This window comes from Suricata suricatta, chromosome 2 (genome assembly GCF_006229205.1).
Source record: "Suricata suricatta isolate VVHF042 chromosome 2, meerkat_22Aug2017_6uvM2_HiC, whole genome shotgun sequence".
Classification (NCBI taxonomy): Eukaryota; Metazoa; Chordata; class Mammalia; order Carnivora; family Herpestidae; genus Suricata; species Suricata suricatta.
This window is the reverse complement of record NC_043701.1, coordinates 125,169,010-125,192,056: the sequence shown is the minus strand read 5'-3', so window position 1 is coordinate 125,192,056 and position 23,047 is coordinate 125,169,010. Positions and strand designations below refer to the sequence as shown.

Genomic DNA, 23,047 nt, shown 5'->3' with positions numbered 1-23,047 from the left:
TTCTGGGTGAAAGCATTTATAAACTATCAGTTTAATATCATCCTGTCCTGTCTACTTTCTCATAGTTGATTTTGTCATTAACTGTGGCTTTGGTATTTGGGTAGGATGAACCTTTACAAATGTTCTTACACAAAGCAAGAAAATTTTCAAAAAAGAAAAAAAAATGTATAATGACCTTAAATAAACATGTTTGTAACTTGATTTTTTTTTCTGTCTTGTTTAAATAGAGGAGTCTTCATTTTGGCTTCCCTTATATGGCAACATGTGCTGCCGACTAGTCGCCCAGCCAGCTTGTATGGCTGAGGATGCATTTGCAGGATTTCTTAATCAGCAGGTTGGAGGACTTTAAATATCCTACAATTATAGCTATAGTCTAGATCTTAATATACTGGCAGTTTAGTCTTCTGATAATGAAAAGTATTATTTTTAAAGTCTTCCTTTAAATGACCGTTTTCTCAGTGTTAGGCATCGAGTGGGGGGTGAGGCGGTGGGAAGGGGAGGGGTCTAAGGCGGTTTTGATGGCTAAGGAGCCTCTCCAGCCCCTCGCCTCATAATGGCAGCAGCGGGACCGTCGCAGCAGAGGCCCCCTTGTGGACGCCGATGAGGGCTTCTCCACACCTCTCCTAGGAGGCCTTCCTGGCAGACAGCTCTTGGCACACTTAAGGCCTCTGGGCTTCCAAAGCTGCTTCTGTGCCACCTACTCCTGATTTATTTATAACTATAGTTATTTATATGCAGTAAATAATTAATTATGGGCTTCAATGAATCAATACCTTTTTAAAAAGATTCCATTAAGAGGAAAGGAAATTTGCATTCTTATAGGGTAGTCAACATTTTCCAGTATTCTGAGAACAGTAAGGGAAAATTATATTTTGGGTAGTGAGTTATTTTTATATTTTTTTTGAGTCATTAGATGGATGGCTGTGGAATTTGAAGCACTGATTTTTATTAGACTAACTTTTGTAAAACTGCATTGATTTATGATTCTGTATGTGTAAAAGTTATGTGGTAATCATTACCTCCATTTGCTTAATGCTTTTGAGAATTCCAAACCTTTCTTCTGTGGTGTTAACTTACTCTTTGATTTTTGACTATTGACTTATTGTACATTAAATTAATGGGTAACTCTATCACATTAAGATATTTTTTAAACTAACATAACTTTGATAATTGAAGTATTTTGTTGAATTTAATGTGAAGATGACAAATTATGATTAAGGTTGATGGTTGCTTGAATTCTTTTTCAGCAAATGGTGGAAAGCCTGATTAGTTGGAGAAGGTTGTACTGTGTTTTAAGAGGGGGTAAACTCTATTGTTTTTATACCCCAGAAGAAATTGAAGCCAAAGTGGAACCAGCTTTGGTAGTATCTGTTAACAAGGTAAATAAAATGCTATTTTGAAAATAAAGACATAACATTTGGATAAAATTTGTTCTTTTCTATATAATTTACATTACTGCCATCTTATGAAGAAAAAGAAAGGACTGCTGAAAATAGGTTAGTTCATAAATATAAATTAATATTCGTAATTTTCTTCTATTACAGAGCTTATCCAGTAAAGGAAATACTGTATATTTCCTAACAAAACATAGTAATTGGAAATCTATACCAGTAAATAGGTTTTAAAGCAGAGAATGTAACTACACATTAACAGGATATTTAAATTTTTCATGAATTTATTTAAGAGGTAATATAAACATGAACTGTTAGCTCATGTTACAGTGATGCTTTTTCTAGAAAGTTAGTATTCAAATGAACCCATAAAAGATATTCCCAAGTGTACTTCCTGATTTCTTAGGGGATTGATGGGCAGTTGTCCAGCTTTCTGTCAGCACAGGAAAGCCTGATTCTCACACATATATACACACACACACACACACACACACAATTCTCCCATGATCTTAAATTTATCTTTGTCTGTTACCTAAGTCTAATGTTTATTAGAGAGGGTCCCCCCCCCCCATTTTGGCATTCCTACTCTAGAGCACTATGATGGCATTTCTAGAGCAGAACATCATGTTTTCTGTCCATAGACTATATTTTATTGTTTCTAGTTATTTTACTTTGCTTCCTTTGCTTTTGGAGTGGTTGAGTTGTATCTGGTAAAATATGGGCCATCACATCTGTTAACTGTACATGTTCTGCTTTACTTGAAATTCTCTTTTTAAAAAACATAAAATTATATGTCTTGAAAAACATGTGGATACTGGTTTGCTAATCTGTAAAGATTTGAGTTAATTTCTATGATCATTTCCAATAATAACAGTCTGTTTCTGTCCTGCTTGTGGAAATTAAACTGCTTTTTCTTTTTTTAATTTAATTTTTAAAAAATTTACATCCATGTTAGCATATATTGCAACAAAGATTTCAAGAATAGATTCTTTAATGCCCCTTACCCATTTAGCCCATCCCCCTCCCACAACCCCTTTTTCTTAAAGGAAATTCTTCAGTGAGACCTTTTAAATTAAGTCCACTTAATTGATCTGTTTTGTATTTAGAAAGATTAATGTTGCTCTTAAATAGTATACCTCAATATTATAATATGGTGAATTTATTTTAGTTTAGATAATTAGGTTGGTTTATGAAAATGTATTTTTATTGGAAAACTGATATATTTTTTTCATTACTTGCCAATTTTTTGTTTTGTTGTGTTTATGCAGTCTCCACTTTTCCCTGGTCTTTTGAAAATTACAAATATGAAGAAAAGTTGAAAGAATAGAATAAAAAACACCTGTATGCTTTTCACCTAGAGTCTTTAGCTTTTGTTAATATTTTGCCATATTTGCTTTCTCTTTACATAGTTTGAGATATTTTTCAGAACCATTTGAAAGTAAGTAGCCGACAGCATAATGTTTCACCTAAAGATAAGGACATTTCCTTCGTAACCACCTTATTTACCACACTCAAGAAACTTATTGTTGGTAAAATAACATCTGATATATAGAGCAAATTGTCCCAATTGTCCCTACATTGTTCCAGTTTGTATTTTGTTGTTTGATCCAAAACCCCCATCAAGGAGCAGAAACTGCAGCTAGTAACCAGGTCTCTTGTTTTTTCCTTTTTACCTAAATTGGAACCATTACTCATTGCCTCTTTTTTTTTTTTTCATCTTTTATTATATTGACATTTTGGGAAAGTCCAGGCTAGTCCCTAAATCTGTTTTTGACTAATTGTTTCACTAGGTTCAGGTAAATATTTTTGGCAAGAGTTCTGCGCTGTTTTTCACTAGGTAGCTAGGTAGTAAAAAATGGAATTCTACCGATTTTTTTACATGTTGTACAATGGAATGTGAATAGCCAGACAACAAATTAAAATATAATCTAGACAGATGATATTTTTAAATTCATTTATTTTATTTGAAAACAGTCTTCAAGATATTCATTTTACCGTATCAGCCCTTTATGATAGACAGAGCAGGTAAGTCAGCCCTGTTTTATAGGTATGTTATTTCTGTTTTTCAAGTGAAGAAACAGACTCACAGATCAGATAGAACTTGTCTAGCTAGTAAGTAAAATTATATGGCTCACTGTTTTTCTGTTTCCTTACAGACATACTGCTAGACTAGATTTGGAAGGCAAAATTAGATTTTTTCCTATCTCTGTACCCACTCTGAATAAGTTATGAGGGTAAAAAGCAACTCTGAAGTGAGGTTCTGAATCTGAAGCTACAGTTACTACATACCTGTAAGCAATGGCTTGAACATGTATCGACTCTTTACCATTTAAAGTTAAGAGGCAGTTATAATGGCACCCCTCTGTTACTGTCACCAGTGTATCTATATTTTCTTGCCTGATGACAAGGGTATAATTCCAAAAAAGCAGTTAACAGTGTTTACATGGTCCAACTGAGTTGACCTTTTTTCAACTGACTCATTTTTACTTGTAGTCGTAAAAGCTGATGGCCTGATGACTGATGGGATTCTGTAGTCAATCAACTTCATTATTACAATGACTGGAATCACCATTCTTAGAAATCCCAGGAGTGGTTCCACAATTGACCATTACAAATTCACAGGAAAATGATTAATCTAGTAATTTGTATAAGCTCAGCCTTAGACTTGGGGGCAATATGGGCTATGTTTGACCCTGATGACTAATGACATAAATGTCATTGTGCATGACATTTGTCTAAAGTACAAAAGAGAATTTTAAGATTAACCCATGAGGTAAGGGTTAGGTTGAGAAGATTAATGTGATTTAGTTGCTGATCTCGAAGATTAAACTGGTAACAGTCTTCCATTCTCTAGCTTAGTGATATTGCTGTCTTCATTTTCTCCAAGGCTGAGAAGCTTTTCTCCAGCTTTTCTCTTTGCAGTTCCAACTTCTATGTCAGGCTTCCTTAGAACCCTCCATTTCCGCGAAAGCTTCACTTTTAACCGTGAATGCCCTAGTCTCCTTACTTAAATATGACGGTATCAGTCAAGAAATCCATTTGTTACTTTTGTAAACCTGGACGTTATGTAATTATATCTCCTACTAAGGTAATTTTTACATAATTTTTCTCAACTTAGAAAATTATTCCAATTTATAGAAAAGTTGAAACAATACTATAGTGACATTTTCATACCACCTGGATTTAACAGTTACCATTGTTGTCATCTTTATCTCTTTTTTTCTTTTTGGGGGAAGTTTAAATGCTTTTTTAAAGTTATTTTAAGCGTCTGTTTATTTTTGAGAAAGAGAGTGTGAGTGGGTGAGGTATAGAGGGAGACAGACACAGAATCCGAGGCAGGCTCCAGGCTCTGGGCTGTCAGCACAGAGCTGGCTGTGGAGCTCACACCCATGGATGGTGAGATCATGACCTGAGCTAGAGTCTGACACTTAACTGACTGAGCCACCCAGCCACCCCATAAACTCTTTATATTTAGTTTTTAATTTGCTTTATAATGGTATAATTTATATAAAATAAAATTCACTAATTATAAATATACAATTTGATAATTTTGACAAATAATATGCAGTTGTTAGAATCATTACTACAATCAATATTGGATTATACGTTTAAGTTTTGTGAGAACATTTAAGTTCTCTCAGTAAATTTCAATCATACAGTAATGCTGTCAGCTATAATCACCCTCAGACCTTATTTATCTTACAGCTGTAAGTCTATAAAGTCTCTTATCTATATTTTTTGCCGACCCATTTGAACATAAGTCTCCAACATTGATACTTTATCCCTGAATACTTCAACGTGCAACTTTTAAAAATAGGAGCCTCTAAAAATAGATTGTTGTGTAGATGAGATTACCATACCATTATCATGGCTAACCAAATTGACAATAATTCTCTTATATCAGCTAACACCCAGTCCATATTCAAATTTCCCCATTTTCCCTGAAGTATCCTTTTAGCTTTTACTTTCAATCTAGGAATGTTCAAGGATTGTACATTCTTCTAAACTGTAAATTAGGTCTAGAGGTTTGATTAGATTCATTCTAAACATTATTTACAAGCTTTTTCATGCATAATGACAAATGCTTTACAGGGCATTCTGTTCAGGGGCACATGTCAGGCTGACTCATTATTGGCAATGCCACAGTTAATGACTTGGTCAACGTGGTGACCACTAGCTCTCCCCAGCAGAAAGGTAAGCCTTCCTCTTTACTATTAACAGGTCGTCAAGAGGTGATAGTGTGGCTTGTGTGAATATCTTTGTTGTCCAGCAGTCTTTCACATAATGGTTTTAGCAACCAGATTGCCCTTGTCTGAATTGGTTATTATGGTGGATGTTGCAGGTGTTGTTCTCACAATATCCGTCATTCTATATGTATTAGCCGGCATTCTTTTGTAAAGAAGGACTTTTTCACATCAAGTGGGAATGAATTCCAGTCCTTCCTAAAAAGACAGGAGGATAAAAGCTTACTGTTCTAATTACCAAGTTTCAAAGTAAGAAGTTGATATTTTGGTCTTGTGTTGATATTGGCAGTATGTATCGGAGTGGCATTACTCCCTCCAGCAGAAGCACATGAGTGTTGTGTCTATTGTGGTCCCCCGTATTAATGGTAAACTCATAGATTTTTATTTATTCAATGTTTTAAATTATTTGATTTTCAAATATAAGGTAGGTATTTTGTTTGACTTACTTTGGAAATTTCTACGGGATACATGTTAAACAGGACCTTTCATAAATGTCAACTTGATATTTTCTGATATGTAGAGCAGGTAAGCACCAAATAAAACTTTTAAGGATGCTTTTGTTTCAGTTTTTAGTGTATTTTCAATTCTGGGTCTCTAACATCTTTTTATGCTTAATAATGTTAAATACTAAATACAGATCAGAGTTCTTTTCTCTTGATTGTCTTTCTTCTTATCTCATGATTTAGAAAATAATAATTTTGCTTAATGCTACTTTAAAAATTATGTAAAATCATAAATTTTGCAGTTCCTAAGGTATATAAACAGTAATTCTGTTATTTTGATCACAGGACCTCTTCTCTAACTGTAATTTTTTTCCCCTCTAAATGGCATTTCCTATAAAGCTAAATCAGTTTAGTAATTTTCATAGGGAGCCATCTGTGGAAATAGTCACATTAAGGAAAGAAAGGCCTAAGCTATTCCCCTCTTCTTTTCAATCCAAATTTGAAAGGGTGATTTACTTCAGAGTGATTGCTTCAGCCTCAAAAAACTTCACAATTAATGTTGTTGAGCAAGACATTCCCAATAAGGTATACTTACCAGAGCCATTGAATCTTCTATACATTGTAGAAAACATTTTATTAGCCAGTTTTATCCACTGCCAGTGGGGTGAGTAGTGGAATGGAAAAGTGGTATGGGTCTTTGAGATCAAAAGTATTTTCTTGATTTAAATACTATACATCACTTCAACTTAATGAAGAATAAAATTTGTACTCAACAGATCAATATCACTACTTGGTCTGATAGACCTTTGTTAATTGTCTTGAAATCACTTTTAACCATTATGTTTGTCATGGATCCCAGTAAACAAAATTATTATAAAGCACATGGGATTTTTTTTCTGATTATGTTAGTCCTTTAATGTCTCAATCCTGTTAACTATTAGGTTGTCACTTATTAAATACAGCAAAAATAATTACTTAAACAAGCCTTTTCCTTAGGAGTTTACATCTAATTTCATTGACATGAATTGAAAATAATTTTATTACACTAAATACTAATCCTTCCTAATGCTTGTTTTGCTTTATGGTTATGGTTTATGTATTTCAAACAACCCTTGCCAAATATCGTGACAGTATACTTTCTTTGTCATTAGAATGTAAATAAAGCCTAAAGCTTGTTTCTCGCCAGCAACATTTTGTCTTCATTCTTGATTAGTAAGACTTTAGACCAAAAACCTTTCAAAGAACTCATTTATTCTTGACAACATGTTTTGAGGAAGCTGTGAGCGAAATAATATTATCTCAGCATTATAGGTAGGAAAGCAGGCACCAAGTTCTTTATACTTATATTTTACTTTTAATTTGGGGAGGGGAATTTTAAAGATAACCCTTAAAGAGAATAATAGAAATAAACCTATCTGTACTCTCATACATTGTCCATAATAAAATTATTTTGAAGCAAATCTCAGAGACTGTATGATTTTACTTGTAATTATTACAATTATAGTCATATGTAGTCAATATATCATCAAAATTCAGTGTTCAAATTTCCCAGCCTTGTAATTTTTTAAATAGCTTTTGAATCAGAATTTTTAAATAATGGTTACATGTTGCATTTGATTGATTAAATCTCTAAATCTTTTGGAGTGGTCTCTTGGTCTCATGCGTGCGCTCCCTCTCTCTCTCTCTCTCTTTCACATACATACTCTTTCACTCACAAAACACAATTTATTGAAGAAAATGTGTCATTTATCCTAGAGACTTTTCCATAGTCTAAATTTTGCTGATTACATCTTTGTCTTTTTTTTCCTTCTATTTTTGGATCAGATTTTGGTTTGTTGGTTGGTTGGTTAGTAACAATATGTCTTAGGAAATACTGTGTACTTTTATAGGAGACATTTAATGCCTGGGTCTTCTAATCATATTAACATACATAGATGAGTATTGATTACATCCTTTATTTCTCCTGGGAGAAACTGGTGGTATTTTAACATTCTTTCTTCATTTACTAGGTGGGACTTCTCTATCTTATCAAGCTATTTGGTTGAGGTACAATTCTTATAGCAAAGATAGAATAAAGACTTCAAGATTTAACTAGTTGTCAAAACAATGAGATAGTTTCTATCATTCTTCAAGAGTGAGAAATGAGTCTTTTTTTGAGAGAGGGTGAGTTGGGGGAGAGAGAGAGAGAGAGAGAGAGAGAATCCCAAGCAGGCTCCTCACTCAGCACAGAGCCTGATGCAGGGCTTGATCTCACAACTGTGAGATCCTGACCTGAGCTGAAATCAAGAGTGGGATGCTTAATTGACTGAGCTATACAGTTACCCCCAAATGAGTTCATTTTTAGATATCATAAGAATTTATGGACTTACAGATATTTCATGCGTTAATTCATACCATCATATTCCTATCAACATTTAGATTGTCCCACCTTTGGCTATTGGAAGCCTCTTAAGTTTGGCTCTTGAGTCCTTTTGATACAATCCTAGTAATCTTTGATTTTTGGTAGGACAAGATGTTCTGGGATTATCCTATATATTTTCTGGCCCATGCTAAGAATTAGCCATGTCTATAAAGGGCTCTTATTCCTTTTAGTAGGAAAGAGTATTCAGAAACCATAATCTGGGTACATAGTAGACTTTGTAAAGATCAAATAGTCCAAAATAAGGTAAGAAATGTTCATAAACCTAGTCCTGATTTAGTAATTTTCCATTACCACAGAAATGGAGAGGTTGAAGTACAGTTTTAATCCAAAATAATGAACAAGCTAAAAGAAACTTTCCTTTGATTTCAGAGTTAATTGTATTTTGTTACAAAATTGACTTCTCAGATTCCATCTGTATTGACTTCAGTTGGCCTTCTCTGGGTACCCACCATGTCATCCAGTGGAAGGCTGCAGTTCAGTGTTTGTTGACTGACAAAAGTAGATCCAGCCAAGGATTAAAATTTCACAGTGAAGTCTCAAATCTATCTACAGAGCAGTAAAAGTTGACTGCAAAACCTCCCGAATAAACTAAATGGTTTGGGATTAGCAAAAAGCAAGATAGGAAACTCTGACTTTAGATGGAAAACTTATTTTGGAACAAAAGTTTCCTCATCTATAAAGTGTTGGTTTAGGATTATTTCTGGGATCCAAGTATGTCAACCTAAAACTGTCATTATCTGAGTCGCTCTTCTCCTATCGCATTCATTTATTCTTCAAATATATTTCAATCACTTAGTGATTGAATAGTCTACTATTCTAGTCTACCTAGTCTACTTAGACTATTCTAGGTATTAAAAATAGTGGGAGCAAAAATGCCCAAGTTTCTTGCTTTCAAATCCTGCTACGAGGAGACTCTTCCTTCATCTAAACATCATGTGAGCCCACAGTGGTAACAGTCCTGAAGTTCACCTTGTGTTTTCTAGTCCATTCCTCATTGAAGTGTTAAGAACTCTTATTGATACTTTGCCTAGTATGAAAAATGGCTTGCATGGGCTTTCTGACATTATCTGAAACTTTATTTAATGACTTTTTCTTTGACATCCAGTTTTTTGGTTGAAAAATTTTAAATTATTTTGGGTGATAAAATATAGAAGTTAATTCAAATGATCTATTTTCTGTTTCATTTGCACCTTTTAAAAGATTCTCATGTTTTAAAAATTTAGTGATATTTATGGTCCTCAGAGCTAATGGAGTGTATAGTGTACAGTTTTTATATATTATTGCATTATATTCTCCTAGAAAGACATAAATGATCTAGTTCATCAGATTTTCTACATAGCTATTTTCATTTGAAATGATATCTTGGTATTATTAAAAATGTACATATTCATCTATAAAAATCACACTTTCCTTATTTAAAAGTTGAATCCATTTTAATCCAACATACAAAAGGTAGTCAGAAATTTGTATTAAAATAGATTTGATGGAGAGAAGCACAATTTCAACAACAATTTTATTGTTTTTTTTAATACTGAGAGCAATAGACAGTTCTCCTGCCCTCCTCCCCGAGTCAGCCTTCAATAAGTCTTATTGAGAATGTATTAAAGATTCTTCCTAGAGCTTCAATCATTCTCTGCAGTGATAATAAGCTTTATAGTTAAAGAGGTTGATTACATGCATTTTCAGCCTGCAAGGATACCATTTAGGGTACCATTTTGTTTTTATACTGTATAAATAATTAAGTTTATTCACAAAGTTTATTACCATGGCATAGGAATATAAAAAGACCGTTAAATTATAATGTTGACCATAAGTCCATTAGAATCCTCTGAAGACACTCACATTCCTACATTTTAAAAATGACAGTGTCTCCAAGGTGGTTACTAATCCTTATGTTTTGTGATACTCCAAATTTTCAAAGTTATGTTGCTACTTCATGCCGCATACATTTTTTTCCCATGTGATTTTTGAATAAGAATTTCTTCCTTCAGGACAGAACTTCTGTCATCTACAGTAGTCCCTTCTTACCTGCAGGGCATATGTTCCGAGACCGCCAGTGGATGCCTGATGCTGCAGACAGTACCTAACCCTACATATGCTGTGCTTTCCTATACATATGTATTTCTGATAATTTGGTTTATAAATTAGGCACAGTAAGAGATTAACAACAATAACTAATAGTAGAATAGAATAGTTATAACAGTGTACTGCAATAAAAGTTATGTGAATGTGGCCTCTCTGTCTCTCAAAATATCTTATTGTGCTGACTCACCCGTCCTGTGGTGATGTGGAACCACAGGATGCCTGTGTGATGAGATACAGTGAGGTGGAGGATATAGGCATTGTGATGACGTAGAAGCGTTAGGCTTCTGCTGACCTGATGACGTGTCAGAAGGAGGATCATCAGCTTGCGGACCACAGTTGACTGAGGGCAACTGAAATTGCAGGAAGAAGCAAACTGAGGATAAGGGGAACTAGTGTATACAGTGCTCATCTGCCCGTATTTCCCCATGCTTCAGGAATGGATAGCTTTTCTTTGTAACTCTCTGCTACTGTCCACATAGACATCATTATATGTGTATGTTGGTTTTGGTGTGTGAGAATATATACAATTTCTCTTCACACAATACTGAAAGAAGTGAGGAATTTCTTCTCACTCCTAATCAGCTTTTCTAACAGCTAGCTAAATACTCTTCTGCACACACTACAATAGGTTTAAATGTATTCTTCTAGAACTGTTATACCAGTACAGTAGACACTAGCTACCAGTGGCTGTTGCACGCTTAAAATGTGACTGGTCCAAATGGAGATGTGCTTTAAGTATAATTACTTTATATGTATATGTACATATACATATAAAGTAATATATATTACTTTATACTTTATACTTTAAGTATGAAATAGAGACTAGATTTGGGAGACTTAGAATGAAAAAGTATAAAATATCTAAAATATTTTGACATGTTAAAATATTTTGGATGTATTGGGTTGTATAAGAACATTTTATTTTCTTAATTTTTTAATGTTTATTTTATTTTTTAGAGAGACAGAGGGCAAATGAGGGAGGGGCAGAGAGAGAGAGAGAGAGAGGGAAACAAAGAATCCAAAGCAGGCTGGCGATTCTGAGCTGTCAGCACAGAGCTGGATGCACGGCTCAAACTCAGAGACTATGAGATAATGACCTGAGCTGAAGTTGGAGGCTCAGCCTACTGAGCCACCCACGTGCCCCTTTTATTTTTTTTAAGTTTTTAAAAAAATGTTTATTTATTTTGAGAGAGAGAGAGCACATGTGAGCAGGGGGGTGCATAGAGAGAGGGAGAGAGAATCCCAAGCAGGCTCTGCATTCAGGCTGAACCCACAGATTGAAAGATCATGATGACCTGAGCCAAAATGAAGAGACAGACACTCAACTGACTAAGCCACCCAGGTGCCCCATAAAAATGCATTTTAAAATAATGTAATAATTCAGTATTACATAATTATTTTCACCATTTTCATTTTACTTTCTAATGTGATACTAGAAAATCTTCAGTTACATATGTGGCTCACTTACTCCTTTGTGCAGGACAGCACTGCTCTCGAATCCACTCATTATCCAGGCAGCCAAATCCCTATTGTTGCATAAATAGATAGTTCTATTCCAGACTTCTTTCCCCAAAACTCCTTGGAAACAACATATAGTTGCTAGCTTGTCATGTGGCATGGGGGTGCCTGTGTCACTTGGGAACAGACTTTCTACTTGTAGACACATGTCATCCCTAGTACCACTTGGGAAGAAAGCTTACACTATCAACATGAATGAAACCAGTGCCTTTGTTGGAGAGCCTTGCATTCAGCATTTTAAAAGTAATTGTTTCCATCATGAAGGTTATAGTACTTCATGGGTCTTTAGCTGTGAGCTTTGTAAATGAATGTTACATATGAAATAAATGTGAATGGGGAAAACCTAACTGCTCTGCTGCAGTAAACACTAAGTTATGGTTTTACTGCTTTAAGTGATAACACTATATGTAATGCCTGAATATTAGAATAACAAACACGCTTTACTGACTTTTTATTTTATTTACTGTTGGAAATGTAGTTAATATAATCCACATTACAGTTATGACATGCTATACTTGCTTTATTGCAAATTTTAAGATGTATAAAAGACAGCAAATTCCTACTTAGAAAAATCAAAACAGGTTATGTTTTAATCTCATGTAATTTAATGTAAGTACTATATGAGGCATGCTTTGAAACATTATTTGTAATACAAGGCTTATTTTAACTCAGCAATCCGAGTCTGAATTTTGAAAATTCTCAAAATTCCATATTTTAAATGAATAGCAATAAGATTTATAAGAATATCTGCTCTAAGTGTGGTAGTGAGCAGTAAAATATTTATTTGTTCATTATAAAAATATTCTCTTGTAAAACATTAATTTTGTCTTAATTTTTAGGAAACCAGAATTCGAGCAATGGATAAGAATGCCAAGAAAAAAATTCATAATTTCTCGGTCATCAACCCTGTTGCTGGGCAGTCTGTAACTCATATCTTTGCAGTGGACAGTAGAGAAGATCTCCAGAAATGGATGGAAGCCTTCTGGCAGCATTTTTTTGATCTTAGTAAGTTAATTTTTGGATTTGATAATATTATATTCATGTATCATGAAAGCATACACAAAGCAATCTAAATATTAAAATTATAATGTTATAATTTGTAACAAGAATTTTGTATGCTTTTGAATAAAAGTATATCATCAATGCATTGATGCCTTTTTCTCCCAACCTTCCCCAGTGATTGACTAACTATAGTTTATTACACTTTTGAATTCCTAGTATCTCTGTTACTTTTAAGTTCTTCTGGTCCCTAAAACAAGTAGACCACATTTTTTTTTAATACTAGGTTTTAAAAGGTTAAAGCAGTGTGTTTAATCAAAGGGACAACAAGCCATTTGAGAATGAAAAGCTTCTCTAGGTTAGTGATGATTCTAAAATGTTGAAATGTTCAGAAGGAAATTCATTTTTATGTAACCTTCTGTTAACTCCAGATTTGTTATAATATCATCTTGGACATCATCCAAAGACTTTTTTTTTAAACCATACATATAGTTTCAGTAGTAGAGCCCATGATTTTAAAAACAATGTGATAGTAATATAATAAAGTTCTATGTAAAATATGTGAGGTTCTAATATTCTCAAATTAAGGAGGAATTTTACCAACAAGAAAATATTGAAATTATATATCGAACTAGGAAGGAGGGAGGTAGGGGATGGGCTCGATGGGTGACGGGTAGTAGGAGACCACTTGTATAAATGTAGACTGTTGCTAAGGGCTAGTTCTAGTCAAACTAAGCCCACTGTTAGATTCAACCAATATTTTATATCTTTAGAATGCTTTATTTAATAGAATTACAAAGGATAGCCATTTCCAAATGATCAAAGTTATTTCTGCAACTCCTAGAAATAATCCTACAGAAATATTAGGACTTCTTAATGAGCTGTTTTGGGGAACTTTATAAAGGAGTTAATACCTCTTGTCCTCAGATTAATTTTATAAGCCTAGTGTGATCCATGGCCTGGTCAAGTATTATAGTGATTGTTGGGGAGAGGGCAAAAAGGGGAACTGAACTTATTGATTAACTTCCACATACCATATGGCTGCATTTATTTCTCACAACAGCCCAATAGGGCAGAAACTATTTCCCTCTGCTCTAAAGTAGAGAAAATTGAGGCCTGATGAGATTTCTGGTTTACTCCAGGAAACCAGAGGGCTCCCTCTATAGCCTTCTGGAATTATTTAGGACTTGTTTTTCTTAAGTACTATCCCTAGGCACACAGTAGACGTTTGAATATTTGTTCCATGCTTATCAGCATGCACTACTTTTTTTTTTTTTTTTAATTTCAACTGATCTTAGATACGTAGCTTAAAAGACAACAACTTCCTTTCCTTTGCTGATCACATCTGAAATTTTAACTGCTTTCCTAAATGCTCTGCCTCAGAGAGTTTGTCTTCCAAAGACTGTATTATTTTTAGAAGTGATTCTATAAAAATGTTTGTGTGTATAAAAACAGGAATGGAGGGTAAGAGAAGGTAAACATGCAGAATGTTATAGTCTGGATATCAACTACTTCTAGATGATCTCATGTTTTTATTCTCCAGATTACATAAAATAATTTATCATGCAAAAATAGGGAGTTGGAGGGTTATCAATCTCGTGATATTACTGTTGAAATAAGAAAGTGATGACAACTAGGTTCTCAGATCTGGCTACTTCTTTAGTATTTAATGGTTTGTGGATAAAATCTGCCAATTTATCTAGTTTTTAAAGTTTAAATTCTATTAGATTTGCATTTTACAATTTATTGTGTATGGGGCACCTGGATGGCTCAGTCAGTTGAATGCCTGACTCTTGATTTTGGCTCAGGTCATGATCTCACAGTTTGTCGATGGGTTCAAGCCCCACATCAGGCTTCAGGCTCTGTACTAACCAGTGCCTGGGATTCTCTGTCTCCCTCTTTCTTTCTCTCTTTCTCAAAAATAAATAAACATTTATTTTTAATGTTTTATGTTTAAAATGTTTATTTCTCAAAAATAAACATTTTTACAAAATAATTCATTGTGAATGAAGCAAAGATGGAAATCCTAAAGATTGACTTGTACTTTAAATTTTTTTTACCTTCCTAATGGTAAGTGTAGCCTATTGTGATCTTAGGGGAAATGTTATATATAGAACAAAGTACAGGATGGATATTCAAGGCAGAATAAACTGAGAGTCATTTAATATTTAGAGCCAATTTTAATTATTTGATTCTGCTTAAGAGAAGAAAATTGAGATAGTGAGAAGATTAAAAATCATGAGAAAACATTAATGGCACTAAGCCTGTAGAAGAACAGAGAAGAATGGAAAGTGGAGGTTGGAGCCAAGGGGGATGTAATAGCTAATTTTTACTACTTGAGAGCTGAAAAACATGTAAAGGGAATGACACTGCTCTGGATAATCAAAAGGAGTAGGAGTGGTGAGTCAAAGATAAACTTGTTTCAGGTATTTAATAATATCCGTATTCAGTCAACATAAGCAGCTGAGCATAACAGATCATTTTGACTGGGAACATTATAACAAATATTATGGTAAACACCTCCAGTAGACAGATTTTATGTGAAGACAACATAGCAATTTAATATTTCATACTGAGGCCTTTATTTTTATGTCAGCATGTGGTGTCACGTGTAACTTTGCATACTAATTTATTCACTGATTTCCATTGTAAAATTGACCAGTGAACATTCCACACTTGTACCTCTGACTTCAGTTACACATGGATAAAATGGCTTTATATTCCAGTTTTCAACACGATTAATATTCTGCTACCACTTTAACAATGAACAGTTTTAATCTATCAATATAGAAAAAATATGGCACTTTGTAATTTGCCTAAGATTTGATGAAGAAATGTTTGCTAGCTTAAAGTATTTCGTTATTTTTCCAGTAGATAAGACCTTAATTTTTTTCTGCCCCCAAGAAGGAAAAGCTGGCTTTTATATATTTATCTAAAAAAGGAAGTGGAGGGGAGGAATAAGTTATCAGATCTCAGATCCTACTAGATTTAAATTCTGCAGAGCAACCTTTGAAGCCTCAAATTCAAGATTTCGTTCTCTCTCTGAGATGCTGTGTGGGCTATTTTGAATTTTTTGCCATATTCTATACTTAGCATTGTAATAAAACACACTAAAAGGTTTTTTATGTTTCTTAACTATTTAAGGTGATGGACTTAACATTTATGCATATTACCATATAACCATGGCTGTATACTAGATTTGAAAAAACAAAATTGAATAGATAATTTGACTAAATGTAAATGTCTTTCATTTTAAGCTATTGAAAGTAACTAAATTGGATATTGAAAATATAATAAAAAGGAGAGAAATATAGATCATAAATCATTCCAAAAGACACATATGTGTATGACACTTACTTTTCTACAGATGTAAGATAGAGTATAAGAATAGCAAGCCTCAGTAACTTGTTTTTATAAAATAAATGCAGAGATACCTGGTTTCCAGCACAGTTGTTACCCAGTGTGTAGGTGCACAATAAACACGGAGAGGTTAAGTTGTTTATATCCACCACTTAGAAGAGATTCATCTGAGAATTTTAAGATGAAAATAATAAAACATAATTAAAAGAAAAGTTAATGTTCACATTTTTAAATTTAAAACAGCTTATTTAAGAGTATTTTTTATTCCTAGTAGCTAATGCGTTTATTTAAAGTATCCTTCCTGAATTAATTAGAGCCAGTTAGAATTTGGAGTGATGTGTTTTTATTGTTACGGGCTTTTATATACCTTTTACCTGAATGAAAATACAGCATTTTTCTAGAGTTAGATGATATTTGAAAAGCATAATTACTTGAAGAAATAATTGTTAAATAAGCAATTCTTATTTCTTAGAATTTTCAAAGTTAAAACCATTTTGAGACGCACTGCTTCTAACTTTATTTCAGTTGATTTTTACCTTTCACATGTCTTATACTGGGTGTTTTTATTTAATATTCAAAAGAGGAGAACTTGTGCCAACTTTTGCCACGAATAGAAATTTTAGTTATCGATCATTACTAGTGAAATAGTACAGTATTTAGTACCCTAGAGATCTTAGCTTCCTATGTCTATGCACAGAACTTTATTCTTAAAATAGATTACTTTTATGCTCACATGTGGACTATAAAATCATCGGTAGTATTAGACCTTTGTGGCTTCCTTAAGGCAATGTTTTATAAATTCACTGTTATTTTTCACAGCAAAAAAAATATGTTGATATCTTTTGAAAATGAAGTATACGTCTTCACATTTATGTTTTAAACTAGACTGCCTTTTCCTGTCTTGCTTAGGCCAATGGAAGCATTGTTGTGAAGAACTTATGAAAATTGAGATTATGTCACCACGGAAACCACCTTTGTTCTTGACAAAAGAGGCGACCTCAGTCTACCATGATATGAGTAAGTGGGGTTTGTCTTTTCTAAGCTTCAGGGTAACAAAAACAACATTGTCCATACTCAAGCAGCTTATTCTGTTGACATTAAAATGCTAAAATTTTCAGGGCACAGTCAAAACGAATGAAAAAAGACTATGATTATAGACTGAGGAACTCATGTTTAATAGATGAATTAATACAAAATTAATGAATACACATTTTTCATAGTTTGAATGCTTAAGATCAAACAAAAATGTTAAGGCTTCAAAATGAATAAAGGTGCACTTAAAATAAATATTAGCAGAGTAGTTTATGAAAATTCTGAAAATGTAAACTTGTATATTGCATAATATAATCATGTCCTATAATTTTTTCTACATTTTATTAAATTTGCTTTAAGGTAATGTTGATAAATGAATACTAGTAAATGGAAGTGTTCTTTCATCTCAGGTCAAAAATTTTCATTAAATTTAATGCTTTGGAAAATTTTGAATTTCTAGACTCATTAATATTCCATTTTCTCACACTTGGAAGGGTATTTATTTATCTTCATTGGATTGCCTGAATGAACAGTGCAGTGAGCACAGGTCAACACTAAATTTTAGTCTATTTTGCCACCAACATATAGTTTACATTACTTTAAAATGTTAGATGAAAAATGATAGATTTGGGTTAACACATTTGAAAATACCAGTGATTTATTTAATAAATTATAGGACATGATTATATTATGCAATATGCAAGTCTCTATTCTCTTACTTTTCCCAAGGAAAAATTCATCCAGCATTCTTATCTCCAAAATGTGTCCTCGGGTTTCTGGTTTTGATTTTTTTCTCTAGGAACAGAGACTTTTGCTAGTCTACAGGAAATGATACTAATCCCATTATATTTGTCCCAGTTACATATCAGGGTTTTATAAAAAGGAAATTCACTCTTACCTAGAAATCAGAGTGGATTTTAAATACAAGAAATGTTATTTAATAAATACTTAATCTACAGAACTGAAAAATCTATGTAACTGTACTCCTTTCTCCTTTGAAAGCTGGGTTTTCCTCATTTATTTAGGAACGTTGTGTGTGTGTTTGGGTGTGTGTGCAGTGCACAGTGAATGATCTCCTTAGTTTTTAATTCTGTTGGTAGGAGTAGGGTTATTTTTATAAGTAAATGCTTTAAAACAACAATAACAAAAACCCAAGTCACTTGCTTTTCATGTGTGTTTTGTCTGTTATAGATGTTAGTGTAGAAAACAACTGACTTCAAAGTGCACACAGCTTCTGAAGCTTCCCCATGCATTTTTTTCCTTAAAATTATTACAGGCATTGATTCACCTATAAAACTTGAAAGTTTACCTGAGACCACACAAAAAAAACTTGAGGAGACAAATGGACAGTGTCTTACTGGTCAGCATGAAGAACCCTCACCACCTCTGTGGGCCAGCCTCTTTGATGGTAATCATCAAGTGGTTATCCAGAAAAAGGCGTTCTCTCCTGCAAGCAAGCAGTTACATGACGGGAAAGGGAAAAAGAGACGTGCTCCCCTTCCTCCTCCTGCTAGAGCTCCACTCAGCTTAAAAACACAGAGCCACACCGACCAATTGGTTAAGGACAACTGGGAAAAAACAAGTGTATCTTGGGCCTCACCTTTGGATACCAAATTATCAACCCTAATGCATCACTTACAGAAACCAATGGCTGCTCCTCGAAAACTTCTCCCTGCCAGGAAAAATAATTTAACTGATGGTGGACTCCCAGACACTAAAACCAATTTTGAAGCCAAGCCAGTGCCAGCTCCAAGGCAGAAATCTATCAAAGACATTTTGGACCCTAGATCTTGGTTGCAAGCACACGTATAGAAAACCCTTAATGTATAAAACATTTAACAAAATCTATAGCTGTTAGGCTTACTTCAGAAGCACTGGAGATATAGTAATATGTAATTATGTTAGTAAATATGATAGTGATTTACATCAATAATTAATAGGCTATTAAGTATAAAAAATGTTTTATAATGAAGAAATGGATTTCTCTTTTACTTCTGATTTTCCGAACATAAGTGGTTTCCCCAGTAGAGTGCAAGAGGCAGTTTCTAGACAATATCCTAATTGTGGGAAGGGTTAATTTATTCCTAAATTAGTACCAGCAGTGAGCAAGCACTAGGCAGAAGAAGGCATTAAAATTTCTTTGGGGAGAGACTGTCTAGTAACTTAAAATGTGTTAAATCTGAGCCACATTCTCATTGTGAGAATTTTAATACTAATGGAATGTTTCAAAAGTTTTATTCAAACCACAAATTACAGAATCCACCCAAGAAAATTTCTTCTTAGCGTTCTGGAATTCTCATCTAATGGTTCATTGGCTCTCATCTATTGTTTAACTCACTAGTTAACTCACTGACCTTTGAAATTCCTGGGATAAATTTTGGAATATTAAATTCTTCATCTTTAAAGGGGATTTATAATGTGCTATTCAAAGTTGTTTCCTTGATGAGCCCTGAAATCCTGTTGACATTAACTCTCATATGGTGAAGCATAACATTTATTAGTTTAGAGGAAAGGTAAATGAAATGTTCTTTATTTCCACTTTTCTATGCATGGTGCTAATTTCCATTGTGACATTGGAATTTGGGGAAGTGAGTAGCTGATTAACACCTTAAAATTCATTTAATGCTTATTTAAAAAGCAGATGGCCAATTCAAAAATATCAGAAAAGTTGGCCATGATGATAATTTTCAGAATTAATCCTTTTAAAACATTTTAATTAAGTTTCCTTTTTTCTAGTAAGCGTTGATGTCTGCTATTGATATTATTCATTAAAAGTCATATTCTTACAACAATGACATCGGAATCATTTCCATAGGAGGTAATTTCCATAGCAACTAATCATAGTGACCCGAACAGGATTATGAAATCAACAGCAAAGAGGATGAATACCTTAAGGAACAAAAACTCCATTTTTTAAATAATAATGCTTCTTCTAAACAAGAACTGAACAGTTTTAAAAATCGAATCAGAATTTTCAAATAAAACAGTTTCCATAAGGTGTCAGCAACAGCACCAAAAAATGCGAAATCACACTGAACCCTAAATGTCATTGTAAGAAATAAAAATACAAGAATTAAATTACTGGCCTGCGTATAATCTCTAGAGATCTTTTTAAAGCTCATGAGAACTCTATTTGGATCAGAACTACATTATTACAAAGTAAAATGAATACTTGACAAAAAATAACATTAATTTAAATGGAGCCTTTCATTATTTTTAGATAGCAGTCTTTTTTCATTTATAGAGAATGATGTAACTGCCAGGTTACTTTTGTGTTTGCCCGGGCCTCCTAGTCAGAATTGCAGCTCGAGGGAGTAATGACACAAAAGGTCTTTGGTGACTGTGAACACCAGGACAGATGTAGTATTTGATGAGAAGGAAGCCCGTATGCATGCCTTAGAGGGGGTAGAGACAGTCACGTGTATGAAAACCTGCAGAGGTAGGATTAATTTGTGTTTTCTGACTAGAAGCCTCTCCAATTTCTCTTGTGGTTGCCAAATCAGTAAAGGACGTATTAAAAATCTACAGGATATTATTGTTTGAATTTTTGTTTATTTTTTAAATCTCACTGCTGTGTTTGACAGCATTGGTGACTGTCATTGCCACCAAATTATTGAGCTAGAAGATGCTGCAGGCAAAATTGTTTCTGAAACTGGCATCTAAGCATTTTTTTTTTTTAAAGTTGAAGCCTTCCTTATAACAACCAGTGTTAAAACTTCCAAATTATATTCTTGTCATTTCCTCATGCATATTACATCAGGAAGGATTTAAGGTGTACTGGAGAGAATGTATTCCTAGAGAAACCACCTAGCAGTTGTGCCCTCAGTGGGGCACTTTGAAACAAGGCTGAAGCCCTTCCTGCCAGAACCGTTTATGTGAAGCCTGACCGGGGCCGCCTCCCTCCCCCAGTTATTCCGGCTGCTGCTGGGGCTCCGCCTCACTGGAGGCTACGCAGCTTCGAAATCTGGCTGAAGGCTCCACTTCGCTTCCTTTAATGTTGTGCTCATTAAATGTTCATTCACTTCCCTCCCTTATTTCCATCTTACTCCCTTCCTTCCTTCCTTCCACAGTTAAAAAAATCTAAAAATACTTAAACACTTTGTCAAAGAGTTCGTCAAAAGAAGTATTTGTTTTCGCATTTCCTAAACCGGAAGTTTATGACAGATAAAAAATATGTCGTGTAATAAAAGACATTTCAGCTTTTTATGAGCTGGCTTTTCCATTCTTTTTCCTTTTAATTTGTTTCTTGATATATGAAGACTATAAACTTGAAAACAAAGAGTTAGCTGTCAGATCTTGGTAATAATAATTAGAGAAAAAAGAATAGATATTTTATGATATGATAATTCTGATAATCTGAAGATAATGTCTTAGAAAATTACATTTACATTTCAAACTCTGGGATATAAACTACTTACAACAGCATTAAGATAGTATTATTTTTACTTGCTACAAAGTGGTGAGCTTTTTATTTAAACATCTTGCCAAGGACAAAGAAGCCATCTTGTTCTTGGAAACATACCCCTCCTAAGGTAAATGGCCTTTCAAAATATCAGGCATGCCAGCTCTTGGTGAGTTTGGTTAAATCCTTTTTAACTATCTGCAGTGCCCCCTGACTTCTTTTAAATGGATGTGCATGTATGTGGAAAACTAATTCCATTTATTATAAATGCCTTATCTTTACCCTTTAAGATTCTACTAAATAAATTTTTCTAGTATTTATTAAAAATAGAAACTGCCTTGAGTTAGAGACAATTCATCTAAGGTAGGTTAAGCAGTCAAGTATTTCCTTAGGCTTATGTTCAGCACCTCAGTCACCTACTGAGAAGTTAATTAATTCAGTCCAAAATGAAATTACAGGGCAGTTTGATGCAATTTATGTTAAATGCCAGTTGAATGTAATCACCTGTGTTACCAGGAATGAAGGAATGTACTAGATACAGATAGAATGCTGTACCATGAGCAAGAAGAGGAGTGCTTTGGCCAGAAAATATCTGTCCCTGTGGTCAGAATTTATCAAAATTCATCTTTTTATGAGTGAATTATTGAACAGCAATTAAACTTTAACTGATGACCATTTACGCAGGGTTCTATTAGTCTTAAACTACAAAGTAGTTGACTTGGTGCACTTAAATTTCAAAAGCATCACTATTTTTAAATGTTTGCATGTTTAATGTAACTCTGCTAATAGTAGTTATCTGAAAAAACAGTTTATCTGGGATCATGCATATCTTTAGTTAACACTAGAAAGGGTATTACCTTTGAAGTTTTAAAAGACAAGATTTAATTTGAAAATATGGTAGCATGTGTTATTTTCTATAACATGCTTGTATAATTGGCATTTTTGTAATTTTTATTCATTTTATTTAAGTTTATTTATTTTGAGAGAGTGAGAGCTTGTGCAAGCAGGAGAGTTGCAGTGAGAGAGAAAAAAAGAATCCTGAGCAGGCTCCACACTATCAGTGTAGAGCCCAGCGTGGCACTTGATCTCAGAACCGTGAGATCATGACCTGAGCCAAAATCAAGTGTAGGAGGTTTAACTGACTGAGCCAC

The 23,047-nt window shown here is 33.8% G+C and overlaps 1 protein-coding gene across 1 annotated transcript in view; it reads left to right on the top strand.

Annotated features, from left to right (window-relative positions):
- Positions 1-21,703, top strand: part of RTKN2 (rhotekin 2) — a 71,429-nt gene extending 49,726 nt beyond the window's left edge. The window contains exons 8-12 of the mRNA XM_029931741.1: positions 228-334; positions 1,248-1,379; positions 12,943-13,108; positions 17,372-17,479; positions 18,771-21,703. Of these exons, the coding sequence (XP_029787601.1) occupies positions 228-334; positions 1,248-1,379; positions 12,943-13,108; positions 17,372-17,479; positions 18,771-19,306 (1,049 nt within the window). The 3' untranslated portion in view covers positions 19,307-21,703. The remainder of the gene's footprint in view (positions 1-227; positions 335-1,247; positions 1,380-12,942; positions 13,109-17,371; positions 17,480-18,770) is intronic.
- Positions 21,704-23,047: the final 1,344 nt, after the last annotated feature.